This window comes from Camarhynchus parvulus, chromosome Z (genome assembly GCF_901933205.1).
Source record: "Camarhynchus parvulus chromosome Z, STF_HiC, whole genome shotgun sequence".
Classification (NCBI taxonomy): Eukaryota; Metazoa; Chordata; class Aves; order Passeriformes; family Thraupidae; genus Camarhynchus; species Camarhynchus parvulus.
The window spans coordinates 68,593,325-68,616,448 of NC_044601.1; the positions used below are offsets into that span (position 1 = coordinate 68,593,325).

At 47.8% G+C, this 23,124-nt stretch overlaps 1 protein-coding gene across 1 annotated transcript in view; it reads right to left on the reverse strand.

The window, feature by feature from the left end:
- Window positions 1–1,328: 1,328 nt before the first annotated feature.
- Window positions 1,329–23,124, reverse strand: part of LOC115915799 (atherin-like) — a 77,819-nt gene continuing 56,023 nt past the window's right edge. The window contains exon 4 of the mRNA XM_030969476.1: window positions 1,329–1,454. Coding sequence (XP_030825336.1) covers window positions 1,329–1,454 — 126 coding nt within the window. The remainder of the gene's footprint in view (window positions 1,455–23,124) is intronic.

A 23,124-nucleotide genomic window follows, 5' to 3' on the forward strand; every position in this document is an offset into this window, starting at 1 on the left:
AGGACATGGGATGTGGTGTTCTAATTGCCTGCACAGAGCTGTGTTACAGAGGATTTGAAATGGAGACTGTCAAAACAGGAAACAACACAGTCAATGTCCTCCTGCCTGAGACCTGAAAGTGTCACCACACAGAGCTGCAAGGGCTGCAGAAAAGCCCTCTGCTCCTGCATGGACAGAGGATGCCCTGGGAGAGGGGGCAGCAAGACCCTCTGCCCTCATGCCAGTCTGATCTGAGAGCTGGGCTTCAGCCTCTGCTGAAATCAGTGTGGAGCTGGTTTTTATTGACTTGGGGAAAAACTCAGCAAATCAGGTTAAAAATTATAACCCTCTATTGACTGATACTTCTATCAGCGTGGAGAATTTTGCATGGAATGTCATCTCACTCAGGAAGTCAATCCTACAGGAAATCCTTCATCCTTAGTGCTTTGGAGTAACATCCACAGCATCCTGCTTCCTTCTTACTCCCCTTAAAACCCACCCCTGATATCCTCACCTCTCCATCTTGTGCTCTCTGCTTGAGCTGGCCTTGCTGGGATAAAAGCACAAATCTTGGGTCTAATCCTGCTCACTACCCCCCCCAGGCAAAGCACCATCTTCATCTCCATGAAGATGCAGAGCAGGACAATGCCAGGCCCCAGGCTCTTCCATTTCCATCTATCCACCTTGGAGCAAGGATTTAAAGTTCCTCAGAGGCACAACAGTGAGGTCAGGTCTGGAGGAAAATGAAGCTACTGTAAACCCAGACAAATAAGATGCTGAGTTTATTTTAAAAAGAAGGCTCCTGCAGCTGTAGGTTTCAAGCAATTCTTAAAGCCTGATCTGAACAAGCATCCTTGCCAACAAGTATTGGTATTTTAAGCCTTTGACTGCTTTTGATGGTAGTGAACACCTTTTTTGATATTGACTGTTTGTTTTTACAGCTCTCTGCAAGTTAACTTCAGGAGAACTTCCCAAGCACCACAGCTGGTGACCATTACCATAACAGTGATCCAGCAATTCTAGGATGCCTCACTCCTGGAAATACTGGAGTTAAGATGGATGGGACTTTGAGGAACCTGGTCTAGTTGAACACATCCCATTACAAGTGGCTTGAATTAGATGGTCTTTAGGGTTCCTTCAACACAAATCATTCTATGATTCCCCCTCTGGAAACAAGACTGGTATTTTGCTTTATGTTTGCAGGGATCTGAGGTTTTATTGTAGTGCCTAGCCACTGATCTAGAGTGACAATCTTCAGCAGGGAAAAAAAATCCACAGGTTCATGGGACAAACAACTAGAAATGTCATTTCAGATGATCTGTATAGTCCAGAACAGCAAATTTCCCCTATCATCCAGGCAAAGAATTAGAATAATTACCTAGAGCCTGATCCTGAAAGGTGCTGAGTGCAGTCAAGTGGTCTCCGCTCATAGAGTTCAGTAGCTCAGGGGCTCTCAGCAGGGTCAGTCTTGGAGCCTGGGCAAAACAAGATAGCTTGGTGTTAGTCCAGCTATTTGTAAATAAACCTACACAACCTAAAAAAAATAAACCTAAAACCATTCCAGCTCCACAAGCCAGCCACATTTTCCTGCACGGAGAATTAACTCCAGGGTCACGCAGAGCGTGGCTGAGGAGATGCTCTCCAACCCACAGGCCTCCTCTGCAGATCAGGATGGATGCCTGCAGCACACAGGAGAGAAATTACACTGGGATGTGTCCACAGAGCCTCAACCCACATCCAGGAACACCCACACCACATTCCTCAGGAGCGCTGTGATACCCAAGCCACCACACCTGGACACGTCACATTGCCACAGCATGCCAGGGCTCACACACCTTCCTGGCAGGGGACAAACCCGGGGCTGCCTCGCCAAGCCTACAGGCAGCAGCAAACCTGGAGGTAAGAGAAGTTAGCTGGGTTTCCAGGGAGGAGGATGAGGAACATTCCCCTCCCCGTGCTCCCCGGCCATGCCAAGGGCAGGGTGAAGGGAGGGAAGGGGACGGCGGGGACAGGATGACGGAATCCTCCTCCACGCAGCCCTTTGTTTTGGGAGCTCCCCTGGGATGCTCGGCTCAGGGTGGCCAAGTCCTCCTTCTTCCCCTACAAGGGGAACGGATGAGGGGAGGAAAACAATGCTCTCTCCTCAGCTGCCTAATGGAAGAACAAAAGCACAGCAATGCCTTCCAAAATTGTCTTTTGAGGAACAGACCATCGAGCCTGAAGGCCCAGTATTTCTGATGTATTTATTTTTGAACTCCAGCCTGGCAGGGTCTTTCTGCCCTTCCTCTGGGCTCTTTGCAGGACCTGCCCAAAGCCACTGGGGTCATGCAGGGCCTGCACAGACCTCAAATCCCATCAGGAATTCAACACCCAGCACCTGGTAGAGGTGACAAAACCAAAGGTTCCTTCACAACAAACACACCTCAGCCACGGGGTAGAAGGGGCAAGACCAGGCTGGAACAATCCAGTCATGTGTAAGATGCCCCTGCCCATGGCAGGAGGTGGAATTGGATGGTTGAGAGGTGCCCTTCAGCCCAAACCATTCTGTGGTTCTATGACAGCCCTGTTCCAGCAGGATGCATTTGGCAGGAAGGGTCTGCCCCAGCCTGATCCCACTGAAAACTGGGACCAAACCCCACTTAAGCCAAAGCCAGTGCAAAAAGCACCTTTGATTGTTGAGCAGAGATGGCTGCTAGGGAGCAGAAGGGGATTTCTGCTGTGCTGATTGCTCATGGAAAGTCCCTGACTGGCCTGCAACTGTGGAAAAAAGGGAAAATAGAACTTTAATACCAAGTTGGTGGCAGGCTGTCTATTTTTCTCTCCTGTGACTAGTTACCATGGATAGATTTCTGAGGTCGACCACACAATTGTTCACTGCACCGCTCCTATTAAACAGAGGATGAGCAAATCATCCCATTTGTACCGTACTTTAATTTCCAGAAATTCTTTGTTCATTTGTTTGCTTAAATTATTTCTCTCATTTGAAGAAACAATGCAGCCTTACGAAGCGAGGGCCCAAATCTCCCGAGTCACCCTGCTGTGGTTCATTACTTCCACACTAGTTAACAAGGCCAGTAATTTCCCTAAGGTTTAATAGAAAATCCTCTTTCCAGAATGCAGAGAGACAGGACATTTTAACAAACTCACTGTATCCCGGTTATGTCATAGGTGAGGGATATCCTGAATGAGGCACAGGTCCTCCTATGGGTTAGCATAAAAAATCAGGTAGCCTAAATGGAGCTTTTTTAACCCCAAATTACTCCCTCAGCTGGAGAAGGAGACCAGGGGACCCATATGCCTTGCTCAGAGCATTAGCTGCAGCTCCACTGGCAGTGGGTTCTTGAAACATCCCAGTCCTCATCCCAAAATAAAGAAATAGACACTGGAGAGGCAGATCCAAGCAGTACCTGGTGGTGGAAGAGGTGGGCCTACAGCCCATTTCATTAATGATATGGATAGCAGAGCACACAAAATACCTGCCAATAACCTGCCCACAAACTGCCCTTCTCCCAGGCTTTGCCAACCTACCTCCATGACCAAATCAGTAGCAAAAAAACCTAAAAGCTGAAATAAATGCAGGGAAAGACCTTGTGAAAAAAAAGGCAAATACATAAAACATATACACACACATATTGGAATAGCAGAATAAGTTGGGTTGGAAGGGGCCTTAAAACTATAAAAAAACAAACTGAAGTATTTTATATGTATATGTATGTGCGTGTAAAAGAGCCCAGTAAATCTCTATTGAGATGCACATGCAGGTGAAAAGCTGGCAACGCTGCCTTCAGTCATGAGGGTATTTACTCCACAACAGCCTCTGCAGCTCCTTAATATTATTTATACAAACAGGATTTGTCAAGCAACAACTACAGATGTTTGCAGTGAGTCTTCCTGCTTATCCCCCGATAATACCGTGTGACTGGGACAGCTGAACAAATCCTGCCATGTAAATAATAAATACACGTCTGGGCTAATCAGAAAGAGGCGGTGAGGAATCTGGAGATTCCCACAGACTCCCTGCCGCGGGGAAGGAAACAAGAAAATGCCCTGACCTAAGCAGGGGTGAGTCTGGCATACCCACAGATCACAGGGAGATCACAGGAGCTGTTTGCAGATCACTTACGGAGCATGAATAATTCAGGCAGAAGCGGCTGGTAGTATGAGAACAGATAGATGGGAGCTCATTGCTGCTGCTTTGGCAGGTTTTATTTCATCCAGCAAGGCAAGGAAACCACGAGACCCAGCAAAAAAATCCTCTGCCTGGCTTTGCCAGTGTCGTGGCTTCACGACAATCTCGTGATACATGGCATTTTACAGATCCCCAGCTGATGGTGAATGCCATCTCTCTTTCTCCTTGACGTATTTTTGTGATTATCTGGCTGGACAGGTATGACAAAACAATGCTTATTAAAAAAAAAATAGCCCTTAGTACCAATCTGCACTGTACTGCATAATTACACAGCTCACAGAATCAGAGTGGTGTGGGTTGGAAGGGCCACAAGCAGGGACACCTTCCATTATCCCAGGTGACTCCAAGCCCCATCCAGCCTGGCCTTGGGCACTGCCAGGGATCCAGGGGCAGCCACAGCTGCTCTGGGCACCCTGGGCCAGGGCCTGCCCACCCTCCCAGACAGCAATTCCTAATTCCCAATAGCCCAAAATCTGTCCCTGCCCTCTGGCCCTGGGAAGCCATTGCCTGGCTGCTGTCCCTGCATGCCTTGTCCCCAGTGGCTGTGCAGCTCTCCTGGAGCCCCTGGAGGCCCTGGCAGGGGCTCTGAGGTGTCCCTGGAGCCTTCTCTTGTGCAGCTGAGCAGCCCCAGCTGTGCCAGGCTGGCTCCAGAGCAGAGGGGCTCCAGCCCTGGCAGCATCTCCGTGGCCTCCTCTGGAGTTCAGCTCTGAAGGAGAAGGATGGAAAAAAGAAAAAAAACAGAAAAAGTAGGGGGAAGAAAAAGGAGGGCTAAGGGACATTCCCTAATCCTTACTCCAAAAGGAAAACATAAGTAGTGTTGCTCCTGTTGGGATATATTAATAGTCCACACTGAACACATTACCAAGAGGACTGAAAGCCAGGAAGAAAATAAAAAGGCAAAAAAAATTAAAAGACACATAAGGAAAGGCAGAAGTGGTAAAGACAGATGGTAGAAGTTAAACACTGCTTTGGTGCAACCTGCAGAAATCCAAAATTCATCCTGCTGAAAGGACACTGCAGTTTGTTTCACGCCAAAGGGAAGAGCCTTACTGCCAAGAATAGAGGGGCAGCTGCCCCACACGGGGTCAGAAATGGCAACCCAGCTCAGTGACCACCAGTGAGCCTGGGGACACCTCAGCCAAGAGAGCCAGAGGGGCCAAGGAGGGATTTGACAGAGAGGACCCTGCCTTAGCAGGATTTCTGAATGTCCCCAATGGCAAGACATGCTCCAGTGCCAGTGATGTGCTCTGGGATTGGGAAACCCTCTGGGAATTCCTGTACTGCACCTACCTGTGCATGGCCCTGCCTCAATTCACCCCTCTGCCCCACTGCCAGCACTGGATTTGGCCACAAAACTGCACACCAAGCTCTTCTCCAGCCCAACTGCTGTGCTTGTACACCACTTCACAGTCCCCTCATACAAAAACCTATTTCTTGTTATCACACAAAATAGATCTGATTGAAGACTCACAGCAAAAGACATTCACCCAAGATCAAAACTCAAAAATCCCAGTAAATCTTGCTCTCAGTGTGAACTACATGAGAAGCATCCAGGCAGGCCCCAAGTCAGGAGTGAAACTTGGTGCTACCAGCTAACAAATTTACACCTTAAATTTTTCTTCAACATAAAAATATTGTCTCTCTCCATGCTTTCTTCCATTCTTGAACTACTTAAACTTAATGTTCTTAATTAAAAACTGGATTTAAACATACTTCAGCACCACTTTCAGTAGCATCTTTGGCTTAGAAAGCTCAGTTTGGAAATGCCATCTCTATGGTGTGTCTATGACACAGGCTCCAGTGCCCACATCAAGAAAATTTCACTTCAGCCTTTATCATAAACTGACTATATCTGGTAGGAAACCTGTTTCTTGCCTTTATAGACTGAGCACAGGCCACATCTCTGCATTACCCCAAAAATAATTACTTGGCCACACACCTCATTGGATCCTCAGGGCTTTGGGTTCTCCACCCTCGTGTTTACATTCCATGCAGAAAAATTAACTAATTAATATACGTCTGACAGATGTTCTTTGAAAGAGATATCATGCCTTCAAAACACAAGATGATGAAAGGAGCAATCGAGTAGATTAGACTGACCAGAAAAGCAAGGATTGTAGCATGACAGTGGAAAGCACAGCTTAAAATCTTTCTCTTGATATTTATATGGTTTTATTTGCATATCAAACTATATGCCAATTAGCTGTATATAAATCCACGATGAAATTATGCTGTGCAGCTCTCCAAAGTGAAGAAAAGCCAGGGCTGGGCTGCATAATCACCCTTAACTCTGGCCCTGCAGGTGTTCCCACCCCAGCTCACTCCTAATGACCGTGTACTCCCAGTAACACAACCGCACAACGGGAATCTCCTGCAATCACACACATCTATATGCAACATTTCCATACATTGAAAGAATACACAAAACAGCTTACATTCTCCTCCAGCCAGTTACTCCTGGAGAAGTCTGAGAGGAGTCAGACCTTCTCTCCCCCCACAGCTCCCTGACAGAAGGGTGCAGCCAGAGTGGGAATGGGCTCTGCTCCCAGAGAACGAGGGTCAGGATGAGAGGGAAAGGGCTCCAATTGCACTAGGGCAGGTTTACATGGGATATTGGGAAAATTTCTCAGTGAAAAGCGTTGCCCAGACCTAACACAGGCTGCTCACAGCAGTGGTGGAGTCCCCATCCCTGGAGGGGTTTAAAAGCCGTGTTGAGACACGGGTGAGGGATGGCCTTGGCAGAGCTGTGGGGATGGTTGGACTCAAAGATCTTTTTCCCATTGTAAAGGATTCTGATTCCATGATCTGCCTGCTGCCCCTTGTCTCAGACTGCAGGGCAAGTTTTCTGGAGGCTTTGTGTAACCCTGTAGGAAAGTGGGGATCCTGCCTGAAGAGCTGCAGGCAACCCTGGATGGAAACAATGCCAGAGATGTATGCTCCTATTTTAAATATCAACTGGAACGTGGGGGTGCAATAGCCTGGTCCTGGAGCACCACTTAGCCAATTGTGCTCTGGGAGGGGTGTGCACTTGCAGTCAAACTGGCTGCCTTAACGAGGTCTTTGTGCTCTGCCAGGTATCTGCAGAAGGCATCATGCAAAGCTGGGGCCTGCGGGCCCATCTGCAGTCACAGCTCACACCAGCTCCAGCCAGCACTGCCTGTAAATCAGGCCATCCACCCTGCCCATGCAGGCAGGGAAAAGCCTGGGCAGAAGGGATTTTGGACACCTTGCACTATCCCAGGTTGCTCCAAGCCCTGTCCAGACTAACCTTGGACACTTCCAGGGATGGGGCACCTGCCACTTCTCTGGGCAGCCTGTGCCAGGGCCTCACCATCCTCACAGCAAAAAATTTCTTCCTTACATCTAGTCTGAATCTCCCCTTCTTCAGTTTAAAACCATCACCCTTTGTTCTATCTACTAAAAACTCTTTTATTTTTTTTTTCTTGTAGGCCTCCTTTAAGTATTGAAAGGCCACAATAAGATCTCTGGAGAGACCTTAGAGCCTTCTCTTCTCCGGGCTGAACAATCCCAGCTCTCCCAGACTGTCTGCACAGGAGAGGTGCTCCAGCCCTACCAATGAGCCTGCATTGATTGGCACCATATTTTTGGGCTCAACTGCAGTAGCAAGTTTGACTAATTTGAGTGACCAGGCACATATTCAGACATAAAACATTAATATGGGAACAAATCAAAAGCAGTCTGGCTGTGCTCCCGTTTTGAATTCATTACACATATCGAAAAAGAAAAAAGAATAAAAAAATAATAATCATAAAAAAAGTTTTTATCTTTTCTAGAACGTATGAAAAGGTATAAATTCCTGACTGACTGCAGCACCTGAGCTGGCTGTGCTGGTAATTGGAACCAGCATGCTTCGCTTCCCGGGTGTCCCATTCACAAGGGAGAGAAGGAAACATCCAATTTTTCAATAGGAAATTTCATCGCCAAAAACAATCCACCTTCCTTGACTCCAAGGAAGAGCCCAAGGGCAAGTTCTCTCCTCGACCACAGCTCCAGCTTTACTGCCAGCCCTGGCCAGAGCTGAGTGCTCACGCCATCCCCAGCCCATGAGATTGCCTTCAACACTTCCAGCTCTTTTTGGGTTTTTTTCCCTCCTTCTAACACATTGTTTTTCTTTTCCTTTGGGATTGCTCAGAGGTCCAGTTTGCAACTTTTCTTTCCACAACCAAATGGGCTAAAACAAGCCTGGATTTTGTCAGGACAGTTTTCCTTAGATTTTTAGCTTTCCACCCAACTGCAGATCTGGGACTTCATGGAAAGCACCCAGGTGTAGCTGTGGGCCATGCTAACATGAAGGGGATATTTGTGGGACATTTGTGAGGCAGAGCACATTTTAAGCAAGTTTTTTAAATGAGCCTAGGACCCCCAAGCCATATGGGACTGAGCAAAAATCATGTTACATCAACAGCTTTTCTTTAATAGCATTTTTTAACTCGTTTTTCAATCCTAAAGCTGCTGTCTTAGCACAGAGTAGAATAAGGCTTCGAGGCCACAAAAACCCATCAGACACTCCAGCAGGACTCAAGAAAGCCAAGCAGCAGGCAAAGGGCCGGAGCAGAGTGGTGGCAGATTAAGTGTAGCACCAGTCAACATAAAACCAATGCAAAAAAAACCCCAAAAAAATCCTGACAATGGTCCCTGTAAGAATTAAGTTTCAGGATAAACAGACTCATAAGCAACCATGCTGTGCTTCTGCATGCACAGCTCAAATTTAGAAATCAAAGTTACTTCTCCTTGCAACACTTACTTGGAAACTTCTTTTTCTCCTCATTATTTATGTTCCCACCATAATACCTAGTTTATGCACTTATAGAAAAGCTGAATTATTACTCTTCTTCACCTGCTTTCTGAGCCTTTCACATCCAGCACCAAGAGGGCTGAGCAAGAAAGGTATGACAGGCAGTGCATGGAGAAGTTCCTCAAAAACACACCAAGCTCCATCTTCACACCTTTACTCTCCCTAAAATCTCTAGAAGAAGGTTGTCACAGAGCCATTCTTGACCAATGAAGACAAACAGCCTTCTAATCCCCAGTGCAGCACTGTTAGGGTACTTTTAGCTGTAATCTGGGTACTTCTAGTTGTAATCTGGGTACTTTTAGCTGCCTTGAGATGATCCCTTGACAAGGGGAATTTGTGAAGCAGAAATTTTGAAGCAGATTTTTGAATTAGGCTCCGTCAGACTGGGAGGGGAGACCTGGAGCAAGAACTGATGGCAGAAGGGGCAGGAGATGGGCATGGCTGAGGGCAGCAGCACAAGTAAGATAAGGAAAACTTAGCACAAAATCCGTATGGAATCACATGGAATGCTGGATGTTTTGAGATATTTCATGCAATGGAGGCACTTCAGTAAAAGATGAGGAGTAAGAAACCAGTGTAAAGTTTCCTCAACCTGTGCTGAGTTAGGCATGGGATGCCTTACACAGCTCCAAGGAAGACAAAGTCTGCAGCATCCAGTACTGAAAGAGCCCTCAAGAAGCCTCCTGGTTCACCCCCAGCCCCAAGGAGGCATCCCTGAGGACATCTATGAAATGTCTGTGTAGTTCAGGACTGGCAAAGATGGATCCACAGCAGTGACAGGACCCTGCTGTTTCACCTTTCACCTCTTCTTTATTGGACCTGGTATCAGTGTAAAGACCTTTCACTGACCAAACAACACTTAAAAAAACCAAGAAAACCTGGCAACACTCACCTCTGTTGGATTTCATCCTGGCCATGACATACAAGGCCTGCACCCTCCTGCTGGACACAGACTCTGAGTCCTAACCCAGACTGACCACCAGATCTCACTGTTCTCATTCAGCTCCAAGGATCACTCCAAACCCCAACAACTTCTGGGGCAAGCTAAATGCAACTATTTTTGCAAGCCAGGATCACTTTTGTTGAGCTGCCACTGAAGCTTTTCTTAGAAGTCATTAACCATGATGGGCAAAACACAATTCCATCTCGCTCCTCTCCTGCCTCTTCAAAGGGAGGATGGCAGCACTCGAGCCACTGCCTCACTGATTGTCCTACTGTTCCACAAAGTGGTTCCTCTCCAGCAAATTGAACACTGAGAGCCATCACAGAGCCCCAGACAAAGGGCACAGTGACTGTTTCTGGGACTATTAGAGGGAAGCAGAAAGAAGCCTATTACAGGGTCTTTGTGGCACTTAATGTTGACAGCTGAAAATAATGGATAGGACAAAACAGAGCAAAGATGATTTAAATTAGGCAACTCCCGGGAAATGGTGCTCACGAAGGCTTCCAAAGGAGAACTTCCATTTCCAAGCACTGCTAGCCCCCAAGTGGGTGTGCATTGCCCCTCTGCAGCCCATACACACACAGACACAGCCCTTTTCAGGTGCCCTGCAGAGCTTTTGCTCAGTTTGCCGGTGGCCACTGCACCCTACCCACCAGGGGATGGAAAAGATGTAGAAAAGAGCAGCGTCAAACACAGCTCATAAATCCTCCAGCAGAAACAGCGTTTAATTCCTACCCACTGCCACAGGTTCAGGGACCTGTAAGGAGGGGTTTGCACATCCACACTCCAGCAATCATTACATAGCTCCTCCAAAACCAACTGGAGGTTGTGGATTCACTCCTGCTCCAGGGGTTTGACACAGATGGAATGACAAAGGCTCTGACAAAGCTTTAGTGCCACCTCATGCCAGTCCCGGCTCCGTGGGACCCATGTGGGGCTCTTTGTAAGTAACAGGTACCTGCCGCCACCTACACACATTACCTCTCTCCCTCTCCAGAGGGCAGCAATCAGAGAATCACAGAATCATCTCAGTTGAAAAAGAGCTCCAAGATCATCGAGTCCCAGCTGTGCCTGATCCCCACCTTGTCAGCAGCCCAGAGCACTGAGTGCCCTGTCCAGGCCTTCCTTGGACACCTCCAGCGATGGGGACTCCAACACCTCCATGGGAAGCCTCTTCCAATTTTTAACCACTCCTTGTGTGAACAAATTCCTCATGTCCAACCTGAGCATTCCCTGGTGTAGCCTATGTCCTCTCCTCCTGTCCCTGTTCCCTGGGAGCAGAGCCCAGGCGTCCCCTCCTGTCAGGAGCTGTGCAGAGCCACAAGGTCCCCCCCGAGCCTCCTTTTCTCCAGGCTCAGCCCCTTCCCAGCTCCCTCAGCCCCTCCCCACAGGACTTTCCCTCAATGCCCAAGCCATTCTCAGTTTGGACGGGAAAGCACAAGAGGGGTGGAGAAACACACACATTGCACACAGTGAATTTGCTGGCTGCCTGGGCTCTATAGATTTGTTTATGCTGTGGCAGCAATCTGTCTGTCTAGGCACAGCACTTGGGTTTTATGACCTGAAACACCACCCAAAGCAGCTCCTGAACATCTGAGGATGCAGCCCAGCCAGCCCTGCCCTCACCCTGCAGTGGATAGAAGACTTTTGAAAACAGGGCCTTGTGCAAGGAGCCCTCTGAAAGCACCTTCACAATTATGGGGTTTCACACCTTTCTTGTACCCACAGGGGTAAACCAGGAGATACAAGGCTGCTGTCCTGTTTGGCCGCCCCAGCAGCAACTGGAGGGTGACAATGGGACTGATCCTGGCAACAAACACCCCTGGGACCTGAAGGGAGGAGCCTTCAAAAGTGCTCCTGGGGGTCCCACACCACCAGCCCTCTGCTGGGATGCTCTGGGGTCTCCCTTCTGCAACAGCTGCCACTGCAATGCAAGGGGGAGAGAGGTCTGGCATGGGATAAGGGTTGTGGACAGTCAGAGCTGGGAATGCTGCTCTGGATTTGTGCAGCATCTGGATCCTGCAGCAGCACCAGCATGTGGTAGTGGTTGTGACAGAGGTGGAGTAGGAGGAAGGAGAGAAGGAAGGAGAGGAAAGAATGAGAAAAAGGCAGAGGAAGGAGAGGAAGGAGGAAAAGGAAAGAGGGGAAGAAAGGAGGGGAAAGAAGGAAAAGGTGGACAGGAAGGAAGGGGTGGAGAAGACAGAAGGCAGAAGATGAAGAGGAGAATAATAAGAGGAGGAGAAGGAAAGGAAGCACCAAAGCAGGGGAAGCAGAGGAGGATAAGGAGGAGAGAAAGATGAGGGGGAGGAAGAGAAGGAAGGAAGTGGACTTTGAATTCATTGTGGAGCAATGCCTGAATCCATCTGACACAAAACGAGGCCACAGCACTGTTTTCCCCCCAGAGAGTCAGCAAAGCAGCTCACCTCCTGTCTCCTGCTTGGCACAGATAACCAGCATGGAAAACCCCGGAGAAGAGAAGCAGGGATGTGTAAGGGCAGAGAGACGCTGCAGAAACTCCCACCAGACACTCTCCAACTGCAATGTGCCAGGCAGCACGGGAGGGAAAAAGCAACCTGCCCCCATGGACGTGCCAGTCTCTTCCTTTCAATCCCTTTTGTGAAAAAGGTGACTCAGGAAAATTGGAAAGGAAGCCAGGGGTGGTGTGACAGTGGAACAAGACACCATCTGTTCTCAAGCCTCGCAGCTGGAAAGGGCACAACCTGCCCTTGGTGTGGCTGCAGGGGACACTCTGGTCCAGGGAGGACTTGTAGGAGAGGACAAAGCCGCCTGCTGAGTACTCCTGTGCTGGGATTCAGCCAGCACACACAGACACCCATCACAGAGCTGGAGCACCAGAGGTTTCACCCTGCTCCCACCCCTGCCCATGAACCCCCATGCAACGTCGCATCTGGAAATATCTGCTTAGAGTATTCATCTTACACCGCCGAAAAAGACCAGCCACAGGTCAAGATGTGGGCCTGAACCACCTCTGAAAGGAATATCAAATGGTGAATATGCTTGTGAAACTGTAGTGGGGAAATAATTATTTGCAATCCTCATCTATTTCCTACAGTGCTACATCTATTCATTACAGTACCACAGTCCTCACTGTGGATTTGGAGTTGTACTTCAGAGCTGATGTTCATGAAGCTCAGATGGAAAGGTGAGCAAGCCCTCAGTTCAACTTGTGCTGCACTGGAAAGAATGAAAGGAAAAGAACAGAGAAAATAAGATAAATAAAAAAATAGGAAGCAAAATAATGGGAAAATTGAAAAAAAAACAGGAGAGAAATAAACAGGAAGAGAGAGAAGGAGGGGAAGAGGGAAAGAAAGAAGGAGAGAAAGAGGGAGAGAAAGAGAAAAAGAAAGAGAGAAGGACAGAAAGAGAGAAAGAGAGAGAGAAAGAGAGAGAGAAAGAGAGAGAGAAAAAGAAAAGGAAAGGAAAGGAAAGGAAAGGAAAGGAAAGGAAAGGAAAGGAAAGGAAAGGAAAGGAAAGGAAAGGAAAGGAAAGGAAAGGAAAGGAAAGGAAAGGAAAGGAAAGGAAAGGAAAGGAAAGGAAAGGAAAGGAAAGGAAAGGAAAGGAAAGGAAAGGAAAGGAAAGGAAAGGAAAGGAAAGGAAAGGAAAGGAAAGGAAAGGAAAGGAAAGGAAAGGAAAGGAAAGGAAAGGAAAGGAAAGGAAAGGAAAGGAAAGGAAAGGAAAAAGAAAGAAGGAAAGAAAGAAGGAAAGAAGGAAAGAAAGAAGGAAAGAAAAAGAAGGAAAGAAGGAAAGAAAGAAGGAAAGAAAGAAGGAAAGAAAGAAGGAAAGAAAGAAGGAAAGAATGAAAGAAGGAAAGAAAGAAGGAAAGAAAGAAGGAAAGAAAGAAGGAAAGAAAGAAGGAAAGAAAGAAGGAAAGAAAGAAGGAAAGAAAGAAGGAAAGAAAGAAGGAAAGAAAGAAAGAAAGAAAGAAAGAAGGAAAGAAGGAAAGAAGGAAAGAAAGAAAGAAAGAAAGAAAGAAAGAAAGAAAGAAAGAAAGAAAGAAAGAAAGAAAGAAAGAAAGAAAGAAAGAAAGAAAGAAAGAAAGAAAGAAAGAAAGAAAAAGAAAGGGAAACAAAAAGTGGGAAGAAAAGAGGGAAAGGAAAAGGGGAAAAGAAAAGGGGTGACAAGAAGAGGGGGGAAAGAAAATGGGGGAAAGGAAAGAGGGGGAAAAAAGGGATGAGAAAACAAAGAGGGAAAGAGAAAGGGAGAGCAAAAAGTAAACAAAAAAGGAGGAGGTTAAGAGAAGAAAAAAAATTTAAAAAGAAAGTCAGCAAGCAAGAAAACCTAGAGAATCGATACTTTCCCAACACTAAAAGAACAATCTCGAGTCACTTCTCTTAAAAGTCCGAGCCCTTCCTAATAAGATGCCCAACAGGCTGTGAATTATCCAGCCATAAAACTTCCACTTGCATGTGACATTTGCTGGTAGGAATAAATCAGGGCGAAGAAAAGAGGAGCCGCTTTGGAGTTCAATGAGTATTATCCTAATTCTAAATGTATTAGCAGTGGTCTGAAAGCAGGACATTGTCATCCAGACAGACGGACAATGTTCATAACCAATGGTAATTTGTAGGACGCATAATTTGCTACTACCAAAATAGCACAGCATGTGGGGTTTTTTGCCCTTTTTAGTCTATAGCTGTGTCGTTTCTTTTGGCTTGTTGAAAGAAATCTGCTCTGCACACGCGGAGCAAGAGCTCAGACCTTCAGCAGCTCATAGAAAACAGGTGGCCAGGCATCAGGGGAAATACAGCCTTTTGGAAAAAGCTAATAAAATAAGCAGATGATTATAGAAAATGGAGATGAAACTGGCTTCTCTTTCCCAAACAGAAAGTCAGGAAAAAATAAGTTTAGACTGAGCAAATGCTGACTAAAAAAAACAAACCCCTGCCACCACCTCTCTGAGTTTTAACAACACCAACAGAGCATTCACCTAAAATTAAAGCAAAAAAATTCAGGAAAATAATAATCATCCCCTCAGGGCTGACCATCCCCAAGCCATAAAGCTCAGCCTCCCCAGGCTAACCTGGATGTTGGCTTAACACCAAGCAGGCTGGGGGCTCGGGAAAGTCAGGTTAAAGCAGTAGATTGAGACTTCAACTCTGCCATCCTCATCTCCCCATCAGACAACAGCACGCAGCACTTACATGAAAGTTGAAATTTGGTCAAGTCCCAATCCTTTAACTTTCCATGGGGAGGGTGTTAGGAGGGACCTCTCCCGCACGCTCCAGGACCACTCGCTTAAACTGTCGGTTATTTCATGGTGGAGATTCACCCAAAAAAATAAAAAAAAAATAAAAGAGAAGGGAAAAAAATAAAGCAAAAACCCACCCCAGAAAAATAAATGCCTGTATCCCTAACAGAGCAGCAGGGTGGAGCCAGCACACCCTTATATTTAGCTGCAGGCAAAGCCTTAAAGTTGTAGTGCATTTATTTTCCATCCACCACATCCATGTACAAGATAAAAAACTCCCCAAACTCCTGCTATTTATCCCATTCTGTCTTTCATGGTGCACACTGGGATTGTTATCCCTGTTTTATTTTTATTTTCTGAACTCAGGAGCCTTGGGATGTATCAGAGATTTCAACAAGCTCAGCTGAAGCTACCTCAAGCTCAAGTAAGTGCAGTTTCCCACAACCCTGGGAAAATAAATTACCAATTTTTTTTTTTTTTTCCTTACAGTGGAAAAAGGTAGTTACCAGGCATAAATCAGACCTCATATTTAGAAAATGCTCCACGGGCCGAGCAAAGGCTGCGAGCCCATCCCATCTCTACCTGCCCCAGCAGAGCAAGCCTGGGTGGCAGCCAAGGTCAAAGCCCATCTGCAGAGGGCACGATTCGCCGGGACATCCAACACAAACAGACACGGGGGAAGAAGGGAAAAAAGCCGGGATCTGCTCCCAAGCCCTGCCGAGGCCACATCCAGTCCCGCCTGGCCCCGCAGCTCCCTTTCATAGCCTGCCAGCCCCCCGGGCAATCCGGCAGATGCCGTGCGTGGAGCTGCAGCCTCCTCTGCCAAGGCTGGGGGACGGCACAAGGCTCGGCCAGCTCGTAAAAAAAAAAAAAAAAAAAAAAATGAGCATCTGCACTTTGCCACTGGCACAGCTGCACCGTGACAGCAGGGCCTGGAGACGGGGCTGTGTGCGCTGGGGGAGAGGGAAATGAGCCCATCACGCTACTGCAGGAGCTGCCACTGACCTGCCAGGGAGCCTTCCTTGAGCTTCAGGCAATGAACTGAGAGGGCTCAATAGGAAATTTCGTCTTTCTCAGCATTTTCCTGTAAACTGTCCAGCAAAGCTGAACGCAGAGGAGCATCTGAAAACCCTCAAGAGAAGAAATCAGTCATTTGCTTTCCAAGCAAGTGCCTACAGAACTTGTTTGGAGAGTCATCTCCTCATTTTCTCTTTATTCCATCAGAAGTGTTGTTCCTCCCAGCAATCCTAAACTCTGGGAGGAGGACAACCCACAGCCCACTCCATGAGGGTCCACATGTTCCAAATGGGAGCCACCACTGGGTCTTGCCTTGGACTAAAATATGAAATCACACACCAAGCCCATGCTCTCCCATGAAATCCTGCCTCCACTTCCAGCAGTGCTCCCTGTCACTATTGACCCCAAAGTCTGTTTTATCATGTATCTTAAGAAAATTTGGAAAATATTTCTCCTCAGGCACTCTGTGAACAGCAGCTGCCGTCCTTCCCACCCCTCACACTGGGGGACAGGGAGGTGCCCTGAATAAAGGCAAGATGCTGTTGTGGCTTTGCCCCCAACTGCATCAATCCCTACATGAGATGAGTAGGTAGGAGTGAAAAGCCATTTTTCCTATCCATCTGACATTTCAAACTGAGAGGCCATCTGGGATCTTTTCTCCTCCTGCACTCTGTTACAGGAGCTGACATTCATCCGGTGGCAAAGGAAAAGGATCATCATGGACTCAAGAGCATCAGATCAGCCTTTGGAATTCTGCTGCCCAACCCATCCTCAGGAACAACGTGCCCAGCAAAATGGTTCATATCCCACCCTGGGAACACTCAAAGCCAGGCTGGATGGGCATTTGAGAAACATGATGTTGTTGAAGATGTCCCTGCCCATGACAGCGGGATTGAAACTAGATGGTCTGGAACATTCCCTCCAACCCAAACTGTTCCATGACTGTCCTCCAAAGCACTCCAGAACTGTTTGCAGGAGCTCCTTAACAGAAGATCATGGAATGGTTTGGGTTGGGAGGGACTTTAAGGATGATCCTGTCCAATCCACTTCCATAGGCAGGGACATCTTCCACTATCCCAGGTTGCTCCAAGCCCCATCCAACCTAACCCTGGACACTTCCAGGGATTCGGGGACAGCCAAGGCTGCTCTGGAGAACCCAGAACACTGAGCTTTTTCACCAGGTTTCACCACGTCACAGTGACAGACAGGACATGGCCTGTGAGGCAGCCACACCAGATGTGATTAGAAGTTGGTAATTAACTCATGATGCACACAGCAGAGCAGCTTTTCTCACTGCACAGCCCAGCTCTGGAGGGACACCCTGAGAAAAAACCTTACTCTGTCAATGTACAGGCACTTGGAGACAGCCCAACAGCAGATCTCTTGACTGAAAAGGACATTTTTTGTTTGTTTGTTTTGAACCACTGGTTGCCAGTGCAGGACCTCACACTGGGCATCTGTCCTACCATACAATTTGCATGACAGATGCTCTTTCGTCTTTCTAATTGTTGAAACAAAGTGGGGACTGAATGAGAGCCTTTGAGGCTGGAAGGGGCTTCAAATAAGTCAGTGTCCAGCTAATTCTGCAGGGCAGTGTCTCCAGCTTCCTCCACCCGCTCCCCATTTGTGTTACAGCCATCCAGATCCATTTTTGCTGACTGTGTCCTTGCCCTCCCTCTGCCCTCTGCAGAATTTCATTAATCCCACTTTGCTGGCTATGGGGGGGACAAACATTCTCTTATTTTTATTTAATTCCTCTCCTCTCTCCCCCGGGCTTCAAAACACCTTCAGGGATCTCCCCCAGGTATCCACACATAACATCCCTCAGTGTGACCCAGGGAGGGGCAACATTCTGGGGCCAAATGCTTCTGCTAGATCCTAAATCCTGGTACCAAACCAGCACCATTGGAGCACACTGAGCATTTGGCACCTGACTGCTGAGGACCAGGAGCCCAGCCTAGGGCCAGAAGGGATCTCACCATCATCACCACAGTGCAAACCTCTTCTAGGGAAGATGTAGCCCTTGAAGGCAGCAGGGTTAGGAGCCAGAGCTGCCAAAATAGAGTTCAAGTCCTGCAGTCACACTGGGGTGAGTCAGTTATTGAGGAAAGCTGGGGACAGATCTCAGCACCCTCCTCATGCAGCACCACCTTGCTCTGCACAGCACTGCCAAGATGGTTTTCCCAGCACACAAGCTCTGGGGTGGTGCCTAAATGCTCCAAAGTACCAGCAGGAATGGCTGTGAGGAAGCCACCCAGGCTCCAGCTGCCACCTCTCCCCACACCATCCACCATCAGCAGAGAGACGCTCCAAGGAGTTCATCAAAAAGGGAATTGGAAAGAACAACATGCTCAACTCTTATTTACCTGGGTGGGAGTTCAGCACTTCATGCCATCAGTCCTCTCAGAAATTCCAGCTTAACTGCTACAATGAAAAGGAAATATTTTTCTACACTGGGGTTATTAGATGTTGCCATAGTGGCATGCGTGGGTGTGCACTTCGATATTAGCTAAAGGCCCAGATCTGCAAGGATGCACATAAATCACTTGACTCCCATGAAAACAGCAAGAACAGTCATAAAATGACCCGAGTGCAGAGACCAGATCCACCCAGACAACTTCAGTGTGTGCTGCTGAGGCGTAAAAGAGGGAGAGAGAAAAAGAAAAGACACATAAAATTTTTATTTCACCTCATGGTGTTTCTGCATCAAGTATGTTTTTCTGTGCTGATGCAACACTTACTAGACTCTCCTTGACTCCTCACAGCCATGATGGAGGGATGTGGATGCTGGCTGGGGCTCCCCACGCTCAGGCCTGGTGTCCCTGTCTCCCCTCAGGGCAACAGCAGGGATCTGACCACTCACTCCAACAACTCTGATGCCTTTCCCAACCCCTTCTCTCTTCTTTGCCTCTTCTCTCACCCTCCCAAATAGCTGCAAAACAAATCAGCAAGTGATGTGCAAGCAAAAAGGTGGGGCTGGTCGTGGAGACCAGGGGTTTAGGTAATAGTAAAGTAGGAGGAACAAACACATCTTTTCATGGGATGGAGTGGCTGGGGAGGAGGGAAGAGGCTTTGCTGAGAGATCTGAAGGCTGCCCACCCCTCACCTTCCACCCTTGGGCTCTGTCACTGCAACCTGGTCTAGTGGAAGGGGTATGGTGAACTAGGTGATCCTTAAGATCTCTTCCAACACAAACTATTGTAGGATTCTAGGATGGCTGGAGAAGACATTGGGAAACCACTGTAGAGACCCTCTGTGTGCCACTACCCAAGTTCCACAGCAGCCCTGGGGACCTGTGGCTCAGCCCACGCGTCCTGCAGCACTCAGGGGTCTGCAGGCACACAGACAAACTCCCACCCACCAGCACTTACACGTGGGCTCCGTGCCAGCCACACGGCACACAGCAAGATTGTCACCAGCACATGGGATCTCATTTGGCACAAAATCCCTCCACATAAAGCAAATGTGTTAAAAAAACAGAAAGATTTGAACCACAGCATCCCAGGCCAGCTCCCTGCTGCAGCTGCTCTGGCACCAACAGCCCTCACAATAAAAGCTTCTGAGTCCTGGTTTTGTATTTTTCCTAAAGTGGTGCTCGCTTATCTACTCCCTTCCACCCTACAAAGCTACACGTCATACACATCCCCTCCATGCTCCTCCATGTGCTCTTTATGCAGGAACAATTAAGCTCTGCTCAACTTTTCCATTAACCCAAGCAGCCCTTAGTCATGTCTAACAAACTCACAAGTTGCTGTGCTTTTTAATTGGCTCCAAGACTCTTGTCTGCCCTCTCAGACACAAGCAAAAGGTCCAGTCCCTCAGAGCCTCGCAGTCAAACACCAGGGAGGCTGCTCCCTGTCCCTGCTCTGCGGAAGCTGGATGACTACATGAGATGCCAGACAGCTCGGAATTAGGTCCAGGATTTATCCCAGGAGTGTCTGGCTGCATAGAGATTGCAGGCACCCTCAGGATTAATTTGTTTAAAAGCATCCACCCATCTGCAGCTGGGTGGCAACCGCATGGCATGGCTCTGCCATCACTGGTGTGTCTCGTATCACTGCAGATGTTTCCTCACTCGAGTCATTAGGGTCTCTGGCAAGATATTTATTCTGAAGAAATCTAGGCATTCCAAATTACTCCTAGTCCTCCAACAAACCTGACCCTTACCCCCTTCATGGTTCAAGAATTACTGATGGGACAGAGAAGGAGCCCGGGCTCAGATTTGTTTCCTTGAGAAGCTAGATGAGAAATGTTACAAGCAAACATGGCTTCAATCAATTAATTGATCATGCAACCAGTGCAAACATGGAAAAGTATGGTGCTAGCAGGCTTTGGGAGATTTAGAACCATAAAATCAGAGAATTGTCTGGGTTGGAAGGAACCTTAAATGTAACAACCCCCATGACACCCCTTAGTCCATTCCCTTTGTCACTTAAGGCACCAAAATAATCATCAGGGGAAAAGTTAATCAAGACCAATCAAGGCAAAGTCACCAAGCTGAGCTCCCTGAAGCATCTGGTAAGAGGCAGAAGTGCTCACCCATTATTTTACTGTCTCAGGCTACCTGCAGACTCAGGAAGGTGCTGCTACGCTTGGATTCATGGAGATAATTTTGCAGTCACAGTCGTTAGGGGTTCATTTAGAGCTTGCCTTTGTAAACCAGAGAGCTTAATAAAAAAAAAGGCATGCAAGTCTCTGCACCTACAATTTTCAGTACATCACCTGCCCAGGGCATCATCTCCACTCTAGTTTCAAAGGGAGGCATGATGATAGGAATACACGAAGCTCATAAAGTCTGCATGAAAACAAGGGACCTCATCAAGTGAGAGCAACTAAGTGACACCACTGCATGGAAAGCTGCAATGGGAGCCTGACACCTGACAATACCAGGCAGGAACCCCCTCCTGAGAGCTGCTCACCAGGCCTAAGCCAGCTCCATCCCAGCATCCTGCCCAGTATGTCCCACATGGTATGAATCACCAGGCCAGAGCTCCAAAGAATTTGCTCCTTCAAGCATTGAACCCCACATCCATGAGGATGCTTTACAGGAGGTTGCCCCAGTCTCATCCTCAGCCAGCAGAGCACAATCCAGCCCTTCTTTAATGACCTGAGGCTGCATGGGAAACATCAGGGCATGAACTAGAATAAAGTCAGGAGGAGATGGCAAAAAAGAGGTGACCAGCAGGTGTTGCACCACACAACCTGCCCAAACACATCTGGAATAAAGAGATTCAAAACCCTGAATCTTCCCCCCCTTCCTCTGCCTTACCCCACTCTGATCCTCTCTCCCTTGGTCTCTCTCCAGTCTGCAGCATGTGGTGACTGTAATTATGGTTCACCTCGCTGCTGCACAGCCACACCACCTCCAGGTACTTAACTTCTTTTAATCTTGCTTCATGTTTCAGTCCCTACAGCCCACTCGTGATGTCTGCTACTCTTCTTCCAACACCCTCAATTCATCAATAGCCATGTCAGGCTTTGACCTCCAATTTTCTAACTGCTCAGTTAAACCACTCTGCCACTGGCCCCGCTCCCGCCTTTGTTAAAAACGAGGGGGGAGCCTCATTTGCTTTCTTATTTGATCATCACTTCACTTCTGTGGTGTGCACTCTGTTTCCCCGTCTTGAAAACCCATCAACCAGCCCCATTCCAGACTGGTGCTGGGGCTGTTGTTACCTTTAATGAGAGGAAATTATGGTTAATGCCTAATTTTAATTTTTCCCTCTCCTTTAATTTTTTTTCAATAGCTTTCCCAGAAAAAGCAGCTTTGGCAGAGTGCTGCCACCTGAATGCTAATGAACGCCGAAGGGACCCGACGTGTCTGCCTCCCTGCCAGACATCAAATTGATTTTCAAATTGCTTTGATGACATAAGGTAGTTTCACAGTTTGGACCCGTGTGATTACCTGAGCATTTATCTCAGTGGGCTCTTCCACTTACCTGCTTTAAAATAACCCAGGCTGCTGGATTGGACCTTTGTGATGGAGGTTATCGCCCCCCAGGCTGCGGCCAGATCATGGGAGCCCAGTCTGAATTTGGTTAATTTGGATATGCCCAAGCCCTAGCAAACGAGTGTGGAGGCCAGTTTGCAGCTAGGCTTCAAGTAAATCTTTAGCCTTCCAGTTTTGGAAGACAAAGAAGACCCCAAAGAAGGTGGCTGTCCCATCCCTGGAAACATTCAGGTCCTGTTGGGATGGGGCTCTGAGCATCCTTGTCTAATGGAATATGTTCCTGCCCATTACAAGCAGACTAGATGGCCTCCACAAACCAAACCATTTTATTATTCCAAGATATTAATTTGGTTCAGTGATAGGAAAGAGTTTTGGATGTCTAACAAAATTAAAAAATTAATTTCACTTGGGGAATTTCAACTGTTGTGCGTGGGCTGGGACAGCATCTGACTTACTGGCTGATGTTCACTCCTGGGCCAAAAGCATGAGGATGAGGAAGGAAGGACAATCAAGGAGCTAGAGGATCCTCTGAGGAGCCAGGAGCTCCCCATGGAGACATTGCAGAGCTCAGGAACACTCATCCCTCCTTCCAAAACACTCACCCTCTGAGTGGATGCTGGATGGGAAGGAGGTGCGGCTGACAGAAGGAAAACATGATACACGGATGGCTGAGACTCTCCTCCACAAGCAAAGACCCAGGAGGAGAGGAGCAGTGCCTGCCAAAGGGAAACCTGAGCATCACATGGTGCCAGGTGGTAGTTTCAAACCCATGGGAAAAGGCAGCAAAGCAAGGCTGTCAAAAACACAACCCTGTCCCATTTTTAGGACAGGTGAACACCCAGATTCCACTGAGCCTCAGTTTACTGCCTGGTGAGCAGAGACCAGGTCACTGACTCTGCCCAGTCCAGAAGGGATGTGAGACGGCCACTGTGCCAGCTGGCATTACGACTCAACTGAGATAAAGGCATAAACTGCTGCAGGCTGAACCCAGCCTCCAGATCAGCGTGGATCAGAGACTGGA